Genomic DNA, 16,876 nt, shown 5'->3' with positions numbered 1-16,876 from the left:
CTGAAATAAATGACACATACTAAGAAAAGGTGACCAAGGCCTTCAGTGCCCCAGGCTGAAATCGAACCAGCGTCCTCTGGCACTGCAGGCCTTGATAATTTAATTTGTTCTAACACTTCTAATAGTATACAATCCAAAAACTTTCACAAAAATCAAAATACACGGGTTATGAGAATTTTTTTATATGTGTAATTGATGTTTTAGCCTTGTCTATCACACAATGTACTGTTACGTGACAGGAGGTAGCGGAAGCGGAGCGGCAGGTGTCCCTGTTCGCTGCCCGCTTCGAGGAGTGCGAGCGGCAGCTGGCACTGGCGCGCGCGCTGCAGGGCGACGCGCCGCGCCCGCCGCCCGCCCCCGCCGCCGCCGCCCCCGCCCCGCACCGGCACGTGAGTACACTGTTCGCTGCTCGCTGCGAGGAGTGCGAGCGGCAGCTGGCACTGGCGCGCGCGCTGCAGGGCGACGCGCCGCGCCCGCCGCCCGCCCCCGCCGCCGCCGCCCCCGCCCCGCACCGGCACGTGAGTACACTGTTCGCTGCCCGCTGCGAGGAGTGCGAGCGGCAGCTGGCACTGGCGCGCGCGCTGCAGGGCGCCGCGCCGCGCCCGCCGCCCGCCCCCGCCGCCGCCGCCCCCGCCCCGCACCGGCACGTGAGTACACTGTTCGCTGCTCGCTGCGAGGAGTGCGAGCGGCAGCTGGCACTGGCGCGCGCGCTGCAGGGCGACGCGCCGCGCCCGCCGCCCGCCCCCCCCGCCGCCGCCCCCGCCCCGCACCGGCACGTGAGTACACTGTTCGCTGCTCGCTGCGAGGAGTGCGAGCGGCAGCTGGCACTGGCGCGCGGGCTGCAGGGCGACGCGCCGCGCCCGCCGCCCGCCCCCGCCGCCCCCGCCCCCGCCCCGCACCGGCACGTGAGTACACTGTTCGCTGCTCGCTGCGAGGAGTGCGAGCGGCAGCTGGCACTGGCGCGCGCGCTGCAGGGCGACGCGCCGCGCCCGCCGCCCGCCCCCGCCGCCGCCGCCCCCGCCCCGCACCGGCACGTGAGTACACTGTTCGCTGCTCGCTGCGAGGAGTGCGAGCGGCAGCTGGCACTGGCGCGCGCGCTGCAGGGCGACGCGCCGCGCCCGCCGCCCGCCCCCGCCGCCGCCGCCCCCGCCCCGCACCGGCACGTGAGTACACTGTTCGCTGCTCGCTGCGAGGAGTGCGAGCGGCAGCTGGCACTGGCGCGCGCGCTGCAGGGCGACGCGCCGCGCCCGCCGCCCCCCCCCGCCGCCGCCGCCCCCGCCCCGCACCGGCACGTGAGTACACTGTTCGCTGCTCGCTGCGAGGAGTGCGAGCGGCAGCTGGCACTGGCGCGCGCGCTGCAGGGCGCCGCGCCGCGCCCGCCGCCCGCCCCCGCCGCCGCCGCCCCCGCCCCGCACCGGCACGTGAGTACACTGTTCGCTGCCCGCTGCGAGGAGTGCGAGCGGCAGCTGGCACTGGCGCGCGCGCTGCAGGGCGACGCGCCGCGCCCGCCGCCCGCCCCCGCCGCCGCCGCCCCCGCCCCGCACCGGCACGTGAGTACACTGTTCGCTGCTCGCTGCGAGGAGTGCGAGCGGCAGCTGGCACTGGCGCGCGCGCTGCAGGGCGACGCGCCGCGCCCGCCGCCCGCCCCCGCCGCCGCCGCCCCCGCCCCGCACCGGCACGTGAGTACACTGTTCGCTGCTCGCTGCGAGGAGTGCGAGCGGCAGCTGGCACGGGCGCGCGCGCTGCAGGGCGACGCGCCGCGCCCGCCGCCCGCCCCCGCCGCCGCCGCCCCCGCCCCGCACCGGCACGTGAGTACACTGTTCGCTGCTCGCTGCGAGGAGTGCGAGCGGCAGCTGGCACTGGCGCGCGCGCTGCAGGGCGACGCGCCGCGCCCGCCGCCCGCCCCCGCCGCCGCCGCCCCCGCCCCGCACCGGCACGTGAGTACACTGTTCGCTGCTCGCTGCGAGGAGTGCGAGCGGCAGCTGGCACTGGCGCGCGCGCTGCAGGGCGACGCGCCGCGCCCGCCGCCCGCCCCCGCCGCCGCCGCCCCCGCCCCGCACCGGCACGTGAGTACACTGTTCGCTGCTCGCTGCGAGGAGTGCGAGCGGCAGCTGGCACTGGCGCGCGCGCTGCAGGGCGACGCGCCGCGCCCGCCGCCCGCCCCCGCCGCCGCCGCCCCCGCCCCGCACCGGCACGTGAGTACACTGTTCGCTGCTCGCTGCGAGGAGTGCGAGCGGCAGCTGGCACTGGCGCGCGCGCTGCAGGGCGCCGCGCCGCGCCCGCCGCCCGCCCCCGCCGCCGCCGCCCCCGCCCCGCACCGGCACGTGAGTACACTGTTCGCTGCTCGCTGCGAGGAGTGCGAGCGGCAGCTGGCACTGGCGCGCGCGCTGCAGGGCGACGCGCCGCGCCCGCCGCCCGCCCCCGCCGCCGCCGCCCCCGCCCCGCACCGGCACGTGAGTACACTGTTCGCTGCTCGCTGCGAGGAGTGCGAGCGGCAGCTGGCACTGGCGCGCGCGCTGCAGGGCGACGCGCCGCGCCCGCCGCCCGCCCCCGCCGCCGCCGCCCCCGCCCCGCACCGGCACGTGAGTACACTGTTCGCTGCTCGCTGCGAGGAGTGCGAGCGGCAGCTGGCACTGGCGCGCGCGCTGCAGGGCGCCGCGCCGCGCCCGCCGCCCGCCCCCGCCGCCGCCGCCCCCGCCCCGCACCGGCACGTGAGTACACTGTTCGCTGCTCGCTGCGAGGAGTGCGAGCGGCAGCTGGCACTGGCGCGCGCGCTGCAGGGCGACGCGCCGCGCCCGCCGCCCGCCCCCGCCGCCGCCGCCCCCGCCCCGCACCGGCACGTGAGTACACTGTTCGCTGCTCGCTGCGAGGAGTGCGAGCGGCAGCTGGCACTGGCGCGCGCGCTGCAGGGCGACGCGCCGCGCGCGTAAAGCCACTCACAAAAAAATCTTTATTTATAGATGTCAAAAATTGACAAGTAACACTGCATTACATAGGTTTAACAAAAAATAAGCTAAAATTATTTTTGAATTACAGTTCTACAAATAACATTTACTGATATACAAATACAAAAATCTAAAAAATAAACGATTATTTTGTGGAATTGACCTAAACTCGTCATTTTTTTTCTTTCATTTTGGCCTCAGAAAAGGGTAGTTAAAATCTCTCGGGTTCCTCGTGGGCTCCTTGTATATAATCTTTAACGTTTACATTGTACTGCAATACGTACTGGACACACATTCACATAATCATGCAAAGATCCATCAACTAGACTTAAATAAAGGTAAACCCTAAGTATTGTATAAAATAAAGGTTTTCTTTTAGCAAAAACTTTCCTGCATATCCAACTCTTGCCAGTGAGGAGACACTAGAGCGTTCGGCCAATCTCGACTCCGTTCGGCACAACATTGCTCCGAGCATTGGCACAACTTGACGTCCCTTTGCGTGCACAACCACAGATAAAATAATGATTTGAATTTTAACGGCTATTTAATAGCCGAAAGGGATAGTGCCATATATTAGAAATAGACAGCATGATTTGTCCCTGAATCGCTGTCAAACTTCAGTTAGGAAGTGTCATTTCTGTAGGGTAGTACTATTATTTTTCTGTTCTTTTGCATCGATATTGTCATATATATCTGAATACCATTTCAGCTGGAAGCGGCGATGCTGCACAAACAGCAGATGCAGCAGCAACAGCAGCAGCTCCAGCAGCAGCAGCTGCAGCAGCAGTTCGCGGCCGCGCACCTGCTGGTCAGCGACAAGATGGACCGCCAGAAACAGAAGGCGTTTATCAGTGAGTGTCAGTCGGTGGCGAGCGGCGAGCGGCGCGTCATGCCGTGCGTGCGTATGAGAGAGTTGAGGCAATAGTTATTTGTGCAACAAGAGAGGAAAATTAGTTTTTCTTGCGTGTGTTGATATCGCGTGGCGTCTCAAGATTCTAACTTAGAATCTTTCGCTTACTCGAGACTCAAAAACTCGTGATGTAAAATAACTTTGCTCTCGTGTGACACGTACAACTTTTCACCTCAGTAGTGAGGACATATTAAAGGTTAAAAAAATTCAACATCAAGTAAAGTTTTTATTCCTGTATTCATGGCCTTCACTAAATTGAAAAGCTACTTTGTCTCACTCCCTGGACTGAGGAAAGTCGTATTTTCGTCACTCCCTGGAGTGAGTAAAGTCTTCGAGTTGCTGAGGTGAAAAGATACATAACTTCGTGTAAGATAAATAAAGTCTAAAAGTCAAGAAAAATGTATGCTAGAATAGATAGCGATATAACTTTGGCCTATACTCGAGTAGATGGCGACACCGTTTGATATTTAAGAGGAAAGAATAGCTTTTCTAATCTAGCGAAATAACGGTAATTTTTCTATTAAATTCCATTTCGGGAGAAAACGTTTTCTACTGACTAAATCTTAACAAATCACTGATTTTGATGTCGATCGCTTCAGCATAATATATTCTCGTTTTATAGGTGTCGCTTTTTTAAAAAAAAAAAATATTTATTTATTTTTGTTATGCAAATATTGAAAAAAGGAAAACCTATAATAGTACATTACGATACAAGTGCGAAAAATAGGAAATTCGAAACGAGTGGCGATAAATTAAAACACGACCGAAGGGAGTGTTTTAAATCGACACGAGTTGCGAATTACCTATTCGCACATGTATCGTACAACGTTTTACAGTACATATGGCCCTTTAAATGTTCGACACAGTAACGTAATATGCTACTTCTCGCACTAGTGCTATAAAGTAGCCCCATATGTACTGTAAACCTAGTTTTACATTGTGTCAATAACATACTAAAAAATCATGGACAATGGAAAATATTTAGAAGTGGAAAAACGTTCTCTCCTTTTGTATTGACGATCAGGCTATACTTTCCTCTTAACCAATATGAAAATACATACGTGAAAGGACATGGGTCAAATAGGGTTTTAGTCCTGTGTCGAAAGATGGCAGTAAATTTAGTTGACTACGTTACGCCTCTATACTCAATTAATATATTTTTAATACAGCATTTGTTTCACATGGGCGCTGCGCCACGCGCCTCGATGGCTGACGCCATTAGTCTCAATAGTTATGATAATGTATCAGTACCTGGGCGATAACTATTTATTGTAATATGGTGGTCTACAGGTGATAATCTTAACTACATTTTTTTACTAAATTAAACTTGTCTAAAACAATAAAAATTAAAAAATTATATATAAACTTGAACATATAAAAAAAAAAAAGTTAGTCACCGGGCGAGATTCGAACCCGTAACACTCGTTTTGCAGTCCGCGTCTTAACCCGCTGGACCAGACGGACAGCGGCCGGCAACACGAAATTAGCGACCATATTCTGCGTCGAAAGAAAAACGCATGAAAACTCGAAAACACGCGTTTTCCCAAACATAAGACTAATCTAGATCGATTGTATGCCCCCAAAAACCCCCATATACCAAATTTCAGCGAAATCGTTAGAGCCGTTTCCGAGATCACAGAAATATATATATTTATATATATACAAGAATTGCTCGTTTAAAGGTATAAGATTATGGTTGGAAGTGGCGATGCTCCAACAACAGAATCAGTAGCACACCTGCTTAATGGTGTCTAAATGGCCTAGGATTATTGAAACTGGTACTGAAAAAAAAACATTTGTTTTACTCTCACCCTCTACAAATGATCTATCGCATTAAAAACACTGTAGATTTTTTTATACATTTTTAAATTGACATAAAGGGGTCGCTACCGACGTTGGAAAATTTGCGAAATTAAAGAAAGGCGGTATTTATTTTTATTTTTTACTCTCAACCTGATCTGTTGCGTTAAAAAACACTCTGCATTTTTTCACATATTTTAAATTGATATTTAGGTATTTGTTTTGAACTTGAAAACTTGTGAAATTAAGCAAAGGAGGTATTATAGTAAATTACGTTTTTTATTATGAAACAGTTACATAAACTACTATAATAGATAAATGTTGTCATGGAAAATACTAAAAGCAAACCATATCACACATCGCGGTAAGAACGTATTTATAGAAAATTTGTTAAAGTTGACAGGTGGTACTGGTGCTAAATCTTAACCAACAATTTTCAAATTAATGGGTAATTATTATTTTAGTAGGTAGGATTAAATTATGACGTGAGGGTAAAAAAAAATAATCTTTGATTTTTGAATCACCCTAAATTTCGATAGAAATCACGACAGCTGAACAGTTAATTCTCAGTCATAGATTACTAGAAAAGTTTAGAACTGTTAGCTGGCTGGGTAACGATGAAACATTTAGTCTTGTAAAGCCTTAACTATTAACTAGGTTATACAATATTCCCTCTTCAATCTGATGGATGACTTTAAATTACAAATTGTTAGGATTTATCTAGGTTGCTATTTTTTTAGGAGAAAAGTTACGACTTTATTGCGTGTGTGTCGCAAGAAATCAACGATTTTCGTCGTTCCTAGCGAGTATCAAATTACTAGGTCTTTACTTTTTTCGAAAGTAAATTAGAAATGAAAAGCGTTTGGATTGCACAGACGCGGCCGGCGTGCGTCGTCCGATGCCGGACGCGAGTCAGCAGCTACATAACGCCGTCCGACACATCACCGGTAACCGTAACCCTAGTAGTTTGTCTTTTCCGTTAGTACATGTTATATCATTAGTAAAAGTAGTTCGTACATTTAGTCAATGTCAAATCACCGCCAATCGTAGATCCCTGGAGAGTCACGAGAACTTTACCGTTGCGGCACAATTGAAGTTATAGTCGTTCGTTTTGCAGCTGGCCCCGAACGGCTAATCCTTTGTCTATTGTAAGTAAAACCGCACGTGCTACTTACCTGCAAAAAAGTTTCGTTCGCTTTAACCGGTTTTTGAAATACGACTGTGGGAATTGCAATAAGATTCAGAATGTACTTGAATGTAGAAAGTGTCATCGAGATGCGTAACAAAGGCGCATTATCGGAGAGTGCACTTACACTGATTTTTTGGACTAGCCTACGCTCGGGTGCCAATTAGAATTATTGTTCGCAGGTAGTAGCACGTGCGGTTTTACATGACATACAATAGACAAAGGAATAACCGTTCGGGGCCGGCTACAATACGAACCGCTAAACTCCCTCATTTTTTGTTTCACACTACTAAAAATTTGTTTCTCGTTGCTTGGTTTTAGTTTTCTTGCTGTATTCGTAATTGACGCACCAAATTAAAATATATTCGTAGATATTACTTGCTTCAGAAATGAAAGTATCAATAATATGCATGTAGGTATATAATATTAATATATTTTTTACAATTTCCTGCGCCTTGTAAACGAAGGAATAAAATGTAAGTTTAAACACCCCCTTGATAGTTTCTTCGCGTTTTTAGATCGTTTTGTTTCATTTTTTCTCTCACACAGTCTACGTATTTTGTGTTCATCTTATGTCGTCAATATAACGCTACGTTTATGTATATATATCGTTCAAATTTTTTTCTAAGGTAAAACGTAGTTGGTTATTTTACGGTTTTTAAGATGAACGTTGGTTTTATACATTTTGTAACTTCAATTTTCTATGTAATAATAACAATAAGAATAACAAATACGAGAGTTGATCATAAAAGTTGAAGTTGTACGTCGTCAATTATGTTTGGTTGGTTTTAAATGAAATTAAAATAGAAAAATTAAAAATCTTTATATTCAGACAACTATTACTTAGGTTACGCAAGTATGACCATGTTTCTCTTTTCCGCTCACAGCTCAAGTGGTTGCCTATTCGTTTTCGTCGTAACTTTCATATTCTGTCTCTCCTATATTCTATTCTTTTCTTTCCAGCAACTCCCCGCTATCTCAAGGAGCGTTTTAACTATCTAAATTCTGTGAGGCTGTCGCGAAGCCTGCTTCTCTCCGTCTCATCTTCTTCTACAAAATTGTACAACACTTCATTTACTTTTCAAGCTGTCCGACTCTGGAACTCCTTACCCGTTGGCATTAGACGCGCTCAATCTCTTGCTGTGTTTAAAAAGTCACTCAAAGAACATTATTTATCTCTCCCTTAGTGTTTATATAGTACATAGTTATTTTTACTCTGTGGCTGACATATATGCTGCTGTCATATTTAGCTATGTTTCGGTTAATTTTCTATATAATTATACGAGTATGTATGTTTATGTATGTCTATTTGTATTCCTTATATGTGTATGTTTATTCACTGTAATTGTGTGTGTGAATGTAGGTTTCATAACGGTTTAGCAACACCTACTTTTTCGATTAACTTCTCTATTTCCGCTACCCAAAGGTTGTCTGGAAGAGATCGCTTTTTAGCGATAAGACCGCCTGTTGTCTGCCTCTACATTTAATCAATTGTTTATTTTTCTTGTATCTTTTTACTCAGGTGTGCCAATAAAGAATATTCAATCTATCTATCTATCTATCTATAGGCCCATAGAGAAATACCTTAAAACTAGCATACATATTATATAATGTGTCTTAAAGAATAAAACACACACTATGGCTGCGATGCATTTCGCAAACCCGGCTGTGTTCAGGGAGCCGGCCGCGGAACCGCCGAAACTTGAAACCCTTCGGCCAAAACTCCTCCTTAACACATTGAGTACCGGGAACCCGCTCGGGTTCTCTGTTCGTAGTCGCTTTCCTCTACAAAACGGGAAAACGCTGGGATCGGCTACGAGCGTAGTGCTACGAAAATGTTTGTAGCGAATGTGTATTTGTGTGTGAATGTGTGCGTGTGTAATACTGTGTATGTGATGTGAATGTGTTAATAAGATTATAGGTCTGTTGCTGAGCTAGGCATTGGTAAAAAGATATTTTGGTTGGATATGATGCGGTTCAATATTTGAAACTCTTTAGTCTATTATGAACGATCAGCATTTTTCCGTGATTATTTGAGAGCGTTTCGTTGAAGTGGTTGGCAAATTAGGAATAGCCGACCAAATAGTATTAGATGAGACGAGGCTTTTTAGAAGTTTAACGTATCGCGAAGTATACCTTAGTTTTAAGACCATTTTTTAGTGTTATCGACATTTAGAGACTATACATCTAATTAATTATCTAATACTTCATTGATTGTATATTTGTAATAGAAAATAAAAAGGTAGTTGTTAAATATGTCAAGACTGAAGACCAGGTGGCTGACATGTTCACAAAGTCTCTGAAAAATACCATGCTGATAAAATTTGTAATTGTATTTTTAATTTTTGGTTATTATTATTGCTTGTAAAAAATTTACATGTAAAAGTGCTCCTGTGGCCTATTTTCTGATTTTTTTTTTTGATGTGGGTGTTGATGCAATGTTGTCCATGATATTCTCTAGTCTATTACAACCAAATGACAATACTTCCACGCTTATTAAAAAAAAAAATTTCCAGTGATGCACGCACAACCGCCGCCGCCGCCGCCGGCCGAGCCGCCGCGCAAGCAGACGTGGGAGCAGGCGCTCGCGCACATCAACCAGCTCGCCAGGGGCTCCGGCAAGGACAAGGTACCGCCACACCGAGCTTCTGCTCCCTTGCACCAACCACATTTGACAGACCGACCAACATTACTCAGCAGAGAACTATGAAGACTCTCGTACAGTCACGTCTGAAAACATCGACACGACCTAAGCGCCAAAAATATGCACATACCCACATATACCCACACACACCACCTACACACACACACACCCTTACACGCCTATACACGACCTTATGACCCATATATTAGGGTAGTATGTACATATTTTTGGCACTTTGTCCTTATCAATATTTTCAGACGTGACCATACAATGAAATTTTGCGAACGCTTTAACGGTGACAGACGGTTCGGTGCAGCCGGCCCAACTAATGTATTCTATCTTGGATTAAAACTACTTAATTTTGTAGATTTATTTTATTGGAACTTAACAATATACAAGGCAGGCCACTGCAGAAGAGAGCATTCCATTTCACATATACTACGTAATGTCAAAGAGAATTAAGAAGACCAAGAGTGCTCACTCCATACAACGGTTTTGTTACCAAAAATAATTAAGCCAAACGTGATATGCAAATACACATTGGACCAAGAAATTGGACAGGGGGAATACCATCCTTAGTTTTTCTTGTAAAAAAAAACTGGGGTCTCAGAAGCTGTTTAGTTTACCTATAAGTTTCTACTTATTTATTTCAGAAGAAACAAAAAGAAGCAGAAAAGCCAAAAGCAGTGGAGGTGAAACAGAAGGAGCCGCAGCGGTCTCAGTCGCTGCCCGACAGCCAGCCGCTTTCCAAGAAACAGAGGAAACTGCTCGCCAAGCAACAGGTTCGTAACGAGCTTGGTAGGTCAAAGGTATATCACATCCATGCCCCCATAACCTTTAGGTAGTGCCCGGTAAGATGGCGCTACTTTCTGATATATATTTTTTTTTAATAAATAAATATTACAGGACATTATTACACAAATTGACTAAGCCCCACAGTAAGCTCAAAAAGGCTTGTGTTAATATATGAATATTTATAAATACTTAAATACATAGAAAACACCCATGACTCAGGAACAAATATCCATGCTCATCACACGAATAAATACTTTTACCAGGATTTAAACCCGGGACCATTGGCTTCGTAGGCAGGGTCACTACCCACTAGCCCAGATTGGTCGTCAAATTGAACATATATCAGTGAAAGATTAAGGATCAAAGTCAAATGGCGGTCTAAAAGTTTTAATTATGTGTCGAAAGATTTCAGTAAAACGTCGCTACAAAGTTTTCTTTGACAATACACCTATGAAAGGTAGAGGCAAGGAACAGAATCTCCTTAGGCAGAACTGTTGCAAAAGGGTCCAGCTGTCAGCTATAAATAATAGTTCCAAATCTCTCCAGTAGCTAAGAACTTAGGCGTTATTGACGGAGTGAAGTGCGCTATAATTAGATTTTTTTCTCAAGTATTCTAGGTATTGTAGCGCCACCTAGTTATGGTTTTTTGTCGGACACTTTTTGGTATATGGAGATTCTGTTCCTTGTCTCTACCTTTCATAAATCCACCTCTTTGAAATTCTTTTTGATAGTTCTGCCAACTTGTGTGCTACATTGGAAGCATAAACTACACATTTACACCTCGCGCCAAAAATCTGACGTCTGACGTCTCCTGTGCTGCCCTCTACAATTTATGCACAGTCCCTGGTGACCACTCCCTATTATTACAATTTTCTGATTCTTCATCTTTCTCATTACACAAAAAAATCTTAGGAGAGTATAATCGAGTAATATATGAACAAACTTTAAATAGCAATTTTTTTAAAGGCTGAAGAAGAGGAGCGAAAGAGACAGCAGCAGCTCCAGAAGCAAGAAGCTAAGAGTAAAAAGGACAAAGACAAGAAATCTGAGCCGCCCAAACCTGAGCCTAAGAAGGCAGACAAGAAGGACGCCAAGAAACAGGAGCCGGTCAAGAAGGAAGATAAGAAAGATAAGAAGAAAGATAAAGGGAAGGAGAATAAACCGGAGAAAGCTGGTGAGTTGATAGTTTAAGGCAGGGATCGGAAACCGGTATTTTTTGTATGGGAACGAAAACGGTATTTTTTCGTTCTTTGTTAATTACTTCATTTCTAATTAGGCAATCTAATAATACGAAGTCGTTATCTGAAAACACAACTGAGTCCTACATTTAGAGTATAAAATAAACCGAAATATATGGTTATTTCGATGTTTTTGCAAAAAACCGGTTCCGATCCCTGGCTTAAGGGATAATTCTGCAGAAATTAGCGACATCTTTATTTTATAATTCATAGTTCGGAAACTCCACCAACAAACCTTTCAAAAAAAGGCACAGAATGCCTTCTGGCAATCCACCATTTGTATTTAAAAAAAGGCCTTATTGGACATTAGGCATAAGGACCCTTCTGAGATGGAAAGCCACAAATAGTTGATCCACCCACGGTGGCAAACAAGCATACGGCCTGCCTGATGGTAAGCAGTCTCCGTAGCCTATGTACACCTGCAACTCCAGAGGAGTTACATGCGCGTTGCCGACCCTAACCCCACCCCCCTCGTTGAGCTCTGGCAACCTTACTCACCTTACCTTACCTTTTATATTGTTTTGAATGAGCTCAATCAAGTAATATGAATTTTAGCTAAAATGTATTGTAATGTTTGACGACCGGTTTGGCCTAGTGGGTAGTGACCCTGCCTACGAAGCTGATGGTCCCGGGTTCAAATCCTGGTAAGGGCATTTATTCGTGTGATGAGCATGGATATTTGTTCCTGAGTCATGGATGTTTTCTATGTATTTAAGTATTTATACATATTTATATATAATATAAATATATAATAAGCGGTGGTGGCCGAGTGGATATGACGTCCGACTTTCAATCCGGAGGTCGTGGGTTCAAATCCTGGCTCGTACCAATGAGTTTTTCGGAACTTATGTACGAAATATCATTTGATATTTACCACTTGCTTTTCGGTGAAGGAAAACATCGTGAGGAAACCTGCATGCATCTGCGAAGAAATTCAAAGGTGTATGTGAAGTCCCCAATCCGCATTGGGCTAGCGTGGGGACTATAGCCCGAACCCTCTCGCGCATGAGAGGAGGCCTGTGCCCAGCAGTGGGACGTATATAGGCTAAATTATTATTATATTATATATATATATCGTTGTCTAAAGTACCCTCAACACAAGCCTTATTGAGCTTACTGTGGGACTTAGTCAATTTGTGTAATAATGTCCTATAATATTTATTTATTTATTATGTATATCTTTCTCTTTCCAGCACCACTATCAGCACCAACTGCTAAACAGACGAAACAGAGCAAGAAAGAGAAGAAGGAACAGAAGGCGCAGGTCATCAACATCACCGCCGACACCACCATCGAGGTGGTCGGCAAAAAGGTGCGTTGTCTCGCGACTTGACCAATACGTTAAAGCTAAACACAAAGGTATACGTTTTTTAGAGAATAGTGGAGCGGTTCTTCGTGGCAAATAAAAATATACATAAAAAAAAGATTTTCTGTAATTTTGTAATATAATATACCTATAAGTAATTACGGTTGTGGAAGAGCGGGACGTCTCAACACAGGCCTTGTAAGCCTAAAGAGAGGCCCCAGCACTATGTCTATAAATAGATAATAAAGATATTTATCATAAAAAAAAAACAACACGACACATAACATACAGTATGTGTCTGAACCAGTGATCGGAACTATGGGAGTAAAACTTTAACAAATCTTATCAAGCGGACGTAAAAAGAGTGCTTATAGTCATAAAAATATTCGAATATCTATGAATGTAAATATTTTTATGGCTGTAAGTACTATACTATTCCTATCCCTATGGACATGAATATTTTTAGGGCTGTATGCACTATTTTATGTCCGCTTAACAAGTTTTGTTAAAGTTTTACTCCCATAGTTCCGATCACTGGTCTGAACGTAAAGCAATTACTTAAACCCGTTAATGTTGAGGTCATACTTAGCAACTTTTACTATGGGACAAACCCTAAAATGAAAGAATTGTATCTCTCGAGCCGGATTAACACAACCATGTGTTGTGTGGTTGGGAGGCAAGTCGTGCGCTAACGCATGTCGTCAGAGTTAGTTAAGGTTGTAAACTATGGAGTATGAAATTAAGAGGAGTGACATCTCTTATGGCAGGACTGTTGCAAAAGTGTCCAGCTGTCAGCTATAAATAATAGTTCCAAATCTCTCCAGAGTAGCGCTAGAGTAGCTAAGAACCTAGGCGTTGTAGGGAGCGTGCATGAACTGTAGGGGGCAGCACAGGACCCGTCAGATTTTTGGCGCGAGGCGTAAATGTGATGTTTAGTGTTCCCATGTAGCCCACAAGATGGCAGAACCTACTATGCACAAGAAAACACGTGACGTGTGAATTTACATGTTTATTGTTCCGATCCAGGCCACAAGATGGCAGACCCTCCAACGCGCACGGTCCCTATTGACGGAGTGAATTGCGCTGTCTATGATTTGATTTTTTTTGTTCAAGTATTCTAGGTATTGTAGCGCCACCTATTTAAGGTTTTTTGATGATACTTTTTGGTACATGGAGATTTATTTCCTTACCTCCACCTTCCGTATTATAAACCATAAAGTGCAGATGTCGCTAGTGACGTTGTCACAGTTGCAATGGTTAAATTCGCAGTAAACGACGGATGGTCAGCTGGTGCAATTGGTAACGCGTTGGACTCCAATCCGAAAATGTGGGTTCGAGTCCCACGTTGACCAGAGTTGATCATCTTTGATTATTTCATTGTGATTGACATCTGTATATACAATTAATACGTGTGTTCCTGCAGGGCTCTTGCGGCGTGGAGTCGGAGACTGCATCAGCGTCCTGCAGCATCATGGAGCAGCTCAGCTGCGGCGTGCAGGTGGGCTACCTTTTATTACTCATAGAGTTATGTTCCTGCCGGTGAGTAAGGGTGCCAGAGCTCAACAAGGATGCGGAGTGTTAGGGTCGGCAACGCACATGTAACACCTCTGGAGTTGCAGGCGTCCATAGGCTACAGAAACTGTTTATCATCAGGCGGGCTGTATGCTTGTTTGCCACCGACGTAGTATAAATAAATCGCCGATCATCATCATCTACTCTATGTATACTTAATTTTTTTTTGTATTTAACAAAAATCGATCGTTTTCGCTCTGTTTTTTTTTTCACTCAATTCAAACCATATATAGTGACAAAATACAGTAGTATAAAATGTTCTGGTTCTAAATTTGAGTTGAAGTACCTAAATTCTATGTATTTAATTTAACTGCGCGGTACGTGGCCGCTTGAATGTGTTCTTACATGACTTCATGTTCCAGGTGTCTGATTTACGGCTCCCACCCGGAATTACGCTGACGAGGGTACAACCTAATGAGAAGAAGGAACCCGCTCCCATCAAGTCCGTGGTGAGTAGAAATAAGACTGGAACAAGTCGATAACTAGAAAAAAAAAAAAGAAATTTGAACCTTATGTTAGAGTAAAAACACCATTTAAATACGGTTTTAAAAAAATAACGACCGGTCCGGCCTAGTAGATAGTGAGCCTGCCTACGAAGCCCATGGTCCTGTGTACGAATCTCGGTCAGGGCATTTATTTGTGCGATGAACACAGATATTTGTTCCTGAGTCATGGGTGTTTTCTATGTATTTAAGTATTTATAAATATTTATATACTATATATATCGTTGTCTAAGTACCCTCAACACAAGCCTTATTGAGCTTACTGTGGGACTTAGTCAATTTGTGTAATAATGTCCTATAATAATATAATATTTATATACGTATGTGTATCGTCGCCTAGTACCCATAGTACAAGCTTTGCTTAGTTTGGGGCTAGGTCGATCGGTCTAAGATTGTACCATTATCTATTTATTAACGTTACGTAGTATGTGTGAAATGGAACGTTTTTTTTGCAGTGTTGTGTATTGTTAAGTTCTAATCAAATAAATCTACAAAATTAAGTAGTTTTAATCCAAGATATAATAATAACCCTTTAAGTGGCTAATTTGATTTAAAAATAATGAGAAGATCACAAAATACGAATATACGTGTTAGATGATACGGGTTTGTTCGCGCTCAAACCCGATCTCCCCCAAGATGGCCGCTGTGCCACTAGTGATGTGATATGGTCGTGAGGAACCGATAACGGAGTTACTGCCTTTTATATTTTAGGTTCAAATTTCTTCAATTGTATATCTCGAGTTATCAACATCTTCCCGCCGTTTACCGTAAGATGTTGTAACGGTATACTCCTTTTTATGTACATGAAATTGTATACAAACCTCATTAAATTTTGTCTCTTTCTAACGAGCAGGAATGTTAAAGCGACAAATAGGATCATATTAAATTAAGGTTATTTTAATAGTATTACATATTCTTTACTTTCTCACAGGAGTCCCTTATTTTTTGGCGCAGCCTAAATGTCAAGTTTACGGTTTGGGTTATAAACTGGTAGACCCTCCAACTTGAGGTCTATGCTGCAGCTGATTGTTTTAGAGAGATAAAAATTTATTTATTTTTCTCAAAATATGCGTAGAAATATTGTTTTTACATTCGCAATAATACGCTGCGAGATACTGCGTTGCTCGCGCTTGAGAGAGCCGCGCCGGCAATAGATTTCCATACAACATCGATGGCCTGGGCCGACAAAGTGACCTTGAACGCGTTTCACGCGCCACCCCGGACATTTAAATTTACAAGATTCGTTTGAAATTTTGAGATCGGCGTGATTTTTTTGACGACCCGGCGGCGGCGTGGCGCGGACCTCTACCTTCAACGCGCACGCTCTCTATAGTAAACTGATGAATGTAGGACTAGGTCCATCTGTGTCAAGATTTTTCCTAAATATACATTGAGTCCTGTGGTCGCAGCCGCTGTGGAAGGCGCACGCGCTGGGCGCGGCGCCCACGCCGGTGGCGCGGCCGGCGCCCGTCATCACCGCCGACCCCGCCGCCATGATGTTCTCCGCCGCGCACCCAGGTACCCGCCCCGCCTGCCCCCCGACCTCACCACGTCACCATACCACCATACCCCCCGCCCCCCGCCCCCCGCCCCTGACACTAATCGATTCACGAACTCACCCTGACTTACTCACCTTCATTCTTGTTCGTACTATAAACTACACCCACTTCCCAAATATTATTAAGAAAAACACTATTTATAACTAAACCCATGCCACTTTTACTAAACAAACACCTTTAAACAGTCGAGTTGTTGTTTGTGTCTCACTTCTTCCTCGCGTTGTCCTGGCATATTGCCACGGCTCATGGGAGCCTAGGGTCCGCTTGACAACTAATCCCAAGATTTGGCGTAGGCACTAGTTTTTACGAAAATGACTGCCATCTGACCTTCCAACCCAGAGGGTAAACTAGGCCTGTTTGGGATTAGTCCGGTTTCCTCACGATGTTTTCCTTCACCGAAAAGCGACTGGTAAATATC

General features: G+C 45.7%; 1 protein-coding gene across 1 annotated transcript in view; it reads left to right on the top strand.

The window, feature by feature from the left end:
- LOC133532830 (uncharacterized) overlaps positions 1–16,876 on the top strand; it is a 97,521-nt gene that overhangs the window by 72,294 nt on the left and 8,351 nt on the right. The window contains 12 exon segments of the mRNA XM_061871682.1: positions 240–464; positions 807–980; positions 2,742–2,840; positions 3,655–3,796; positions 6,531–6,602; positions 9,358–9,470; positions 10,139–10,267; positions 11,247–11,454; positions 12,712–12,830; positions 14,248–14,322; positions 14,759–14,845; positions 16,309–16,417. Of these exon segments, the coding sequence (XP_061727666.1) occupies positions 240–464; positions 807–980; positions 2,742–2,840; positions 3,655–3,796; positions 6,531–6,602; positions 9,358–9,470; positions 10,139–10,267; positions 11,247–11,454; positions 12,712–12,830; positions 14,248–14,322; positions 14,759–14,845; positions 16,309–16,417 (1,552 nt within the window).

This window comes from Cydia pomonella, chromosome 27, assembly GCF_033807575.1.
Source record: "Cydia pomonella isolate Wapato2018A chromosome 27, ilCydPomo1, whole genome shotgun sequence".
In the NCBI taxonomy this organism is placed as follows: Eukaryota; Metazoa; Arthropoda; class Insecta; order Lepidoptera; family Tortricidae; genus Cydia; species Cydia pomonella.
This window is presented reverse-complemented; position numbering and strand designations above follow the sequence as displayed.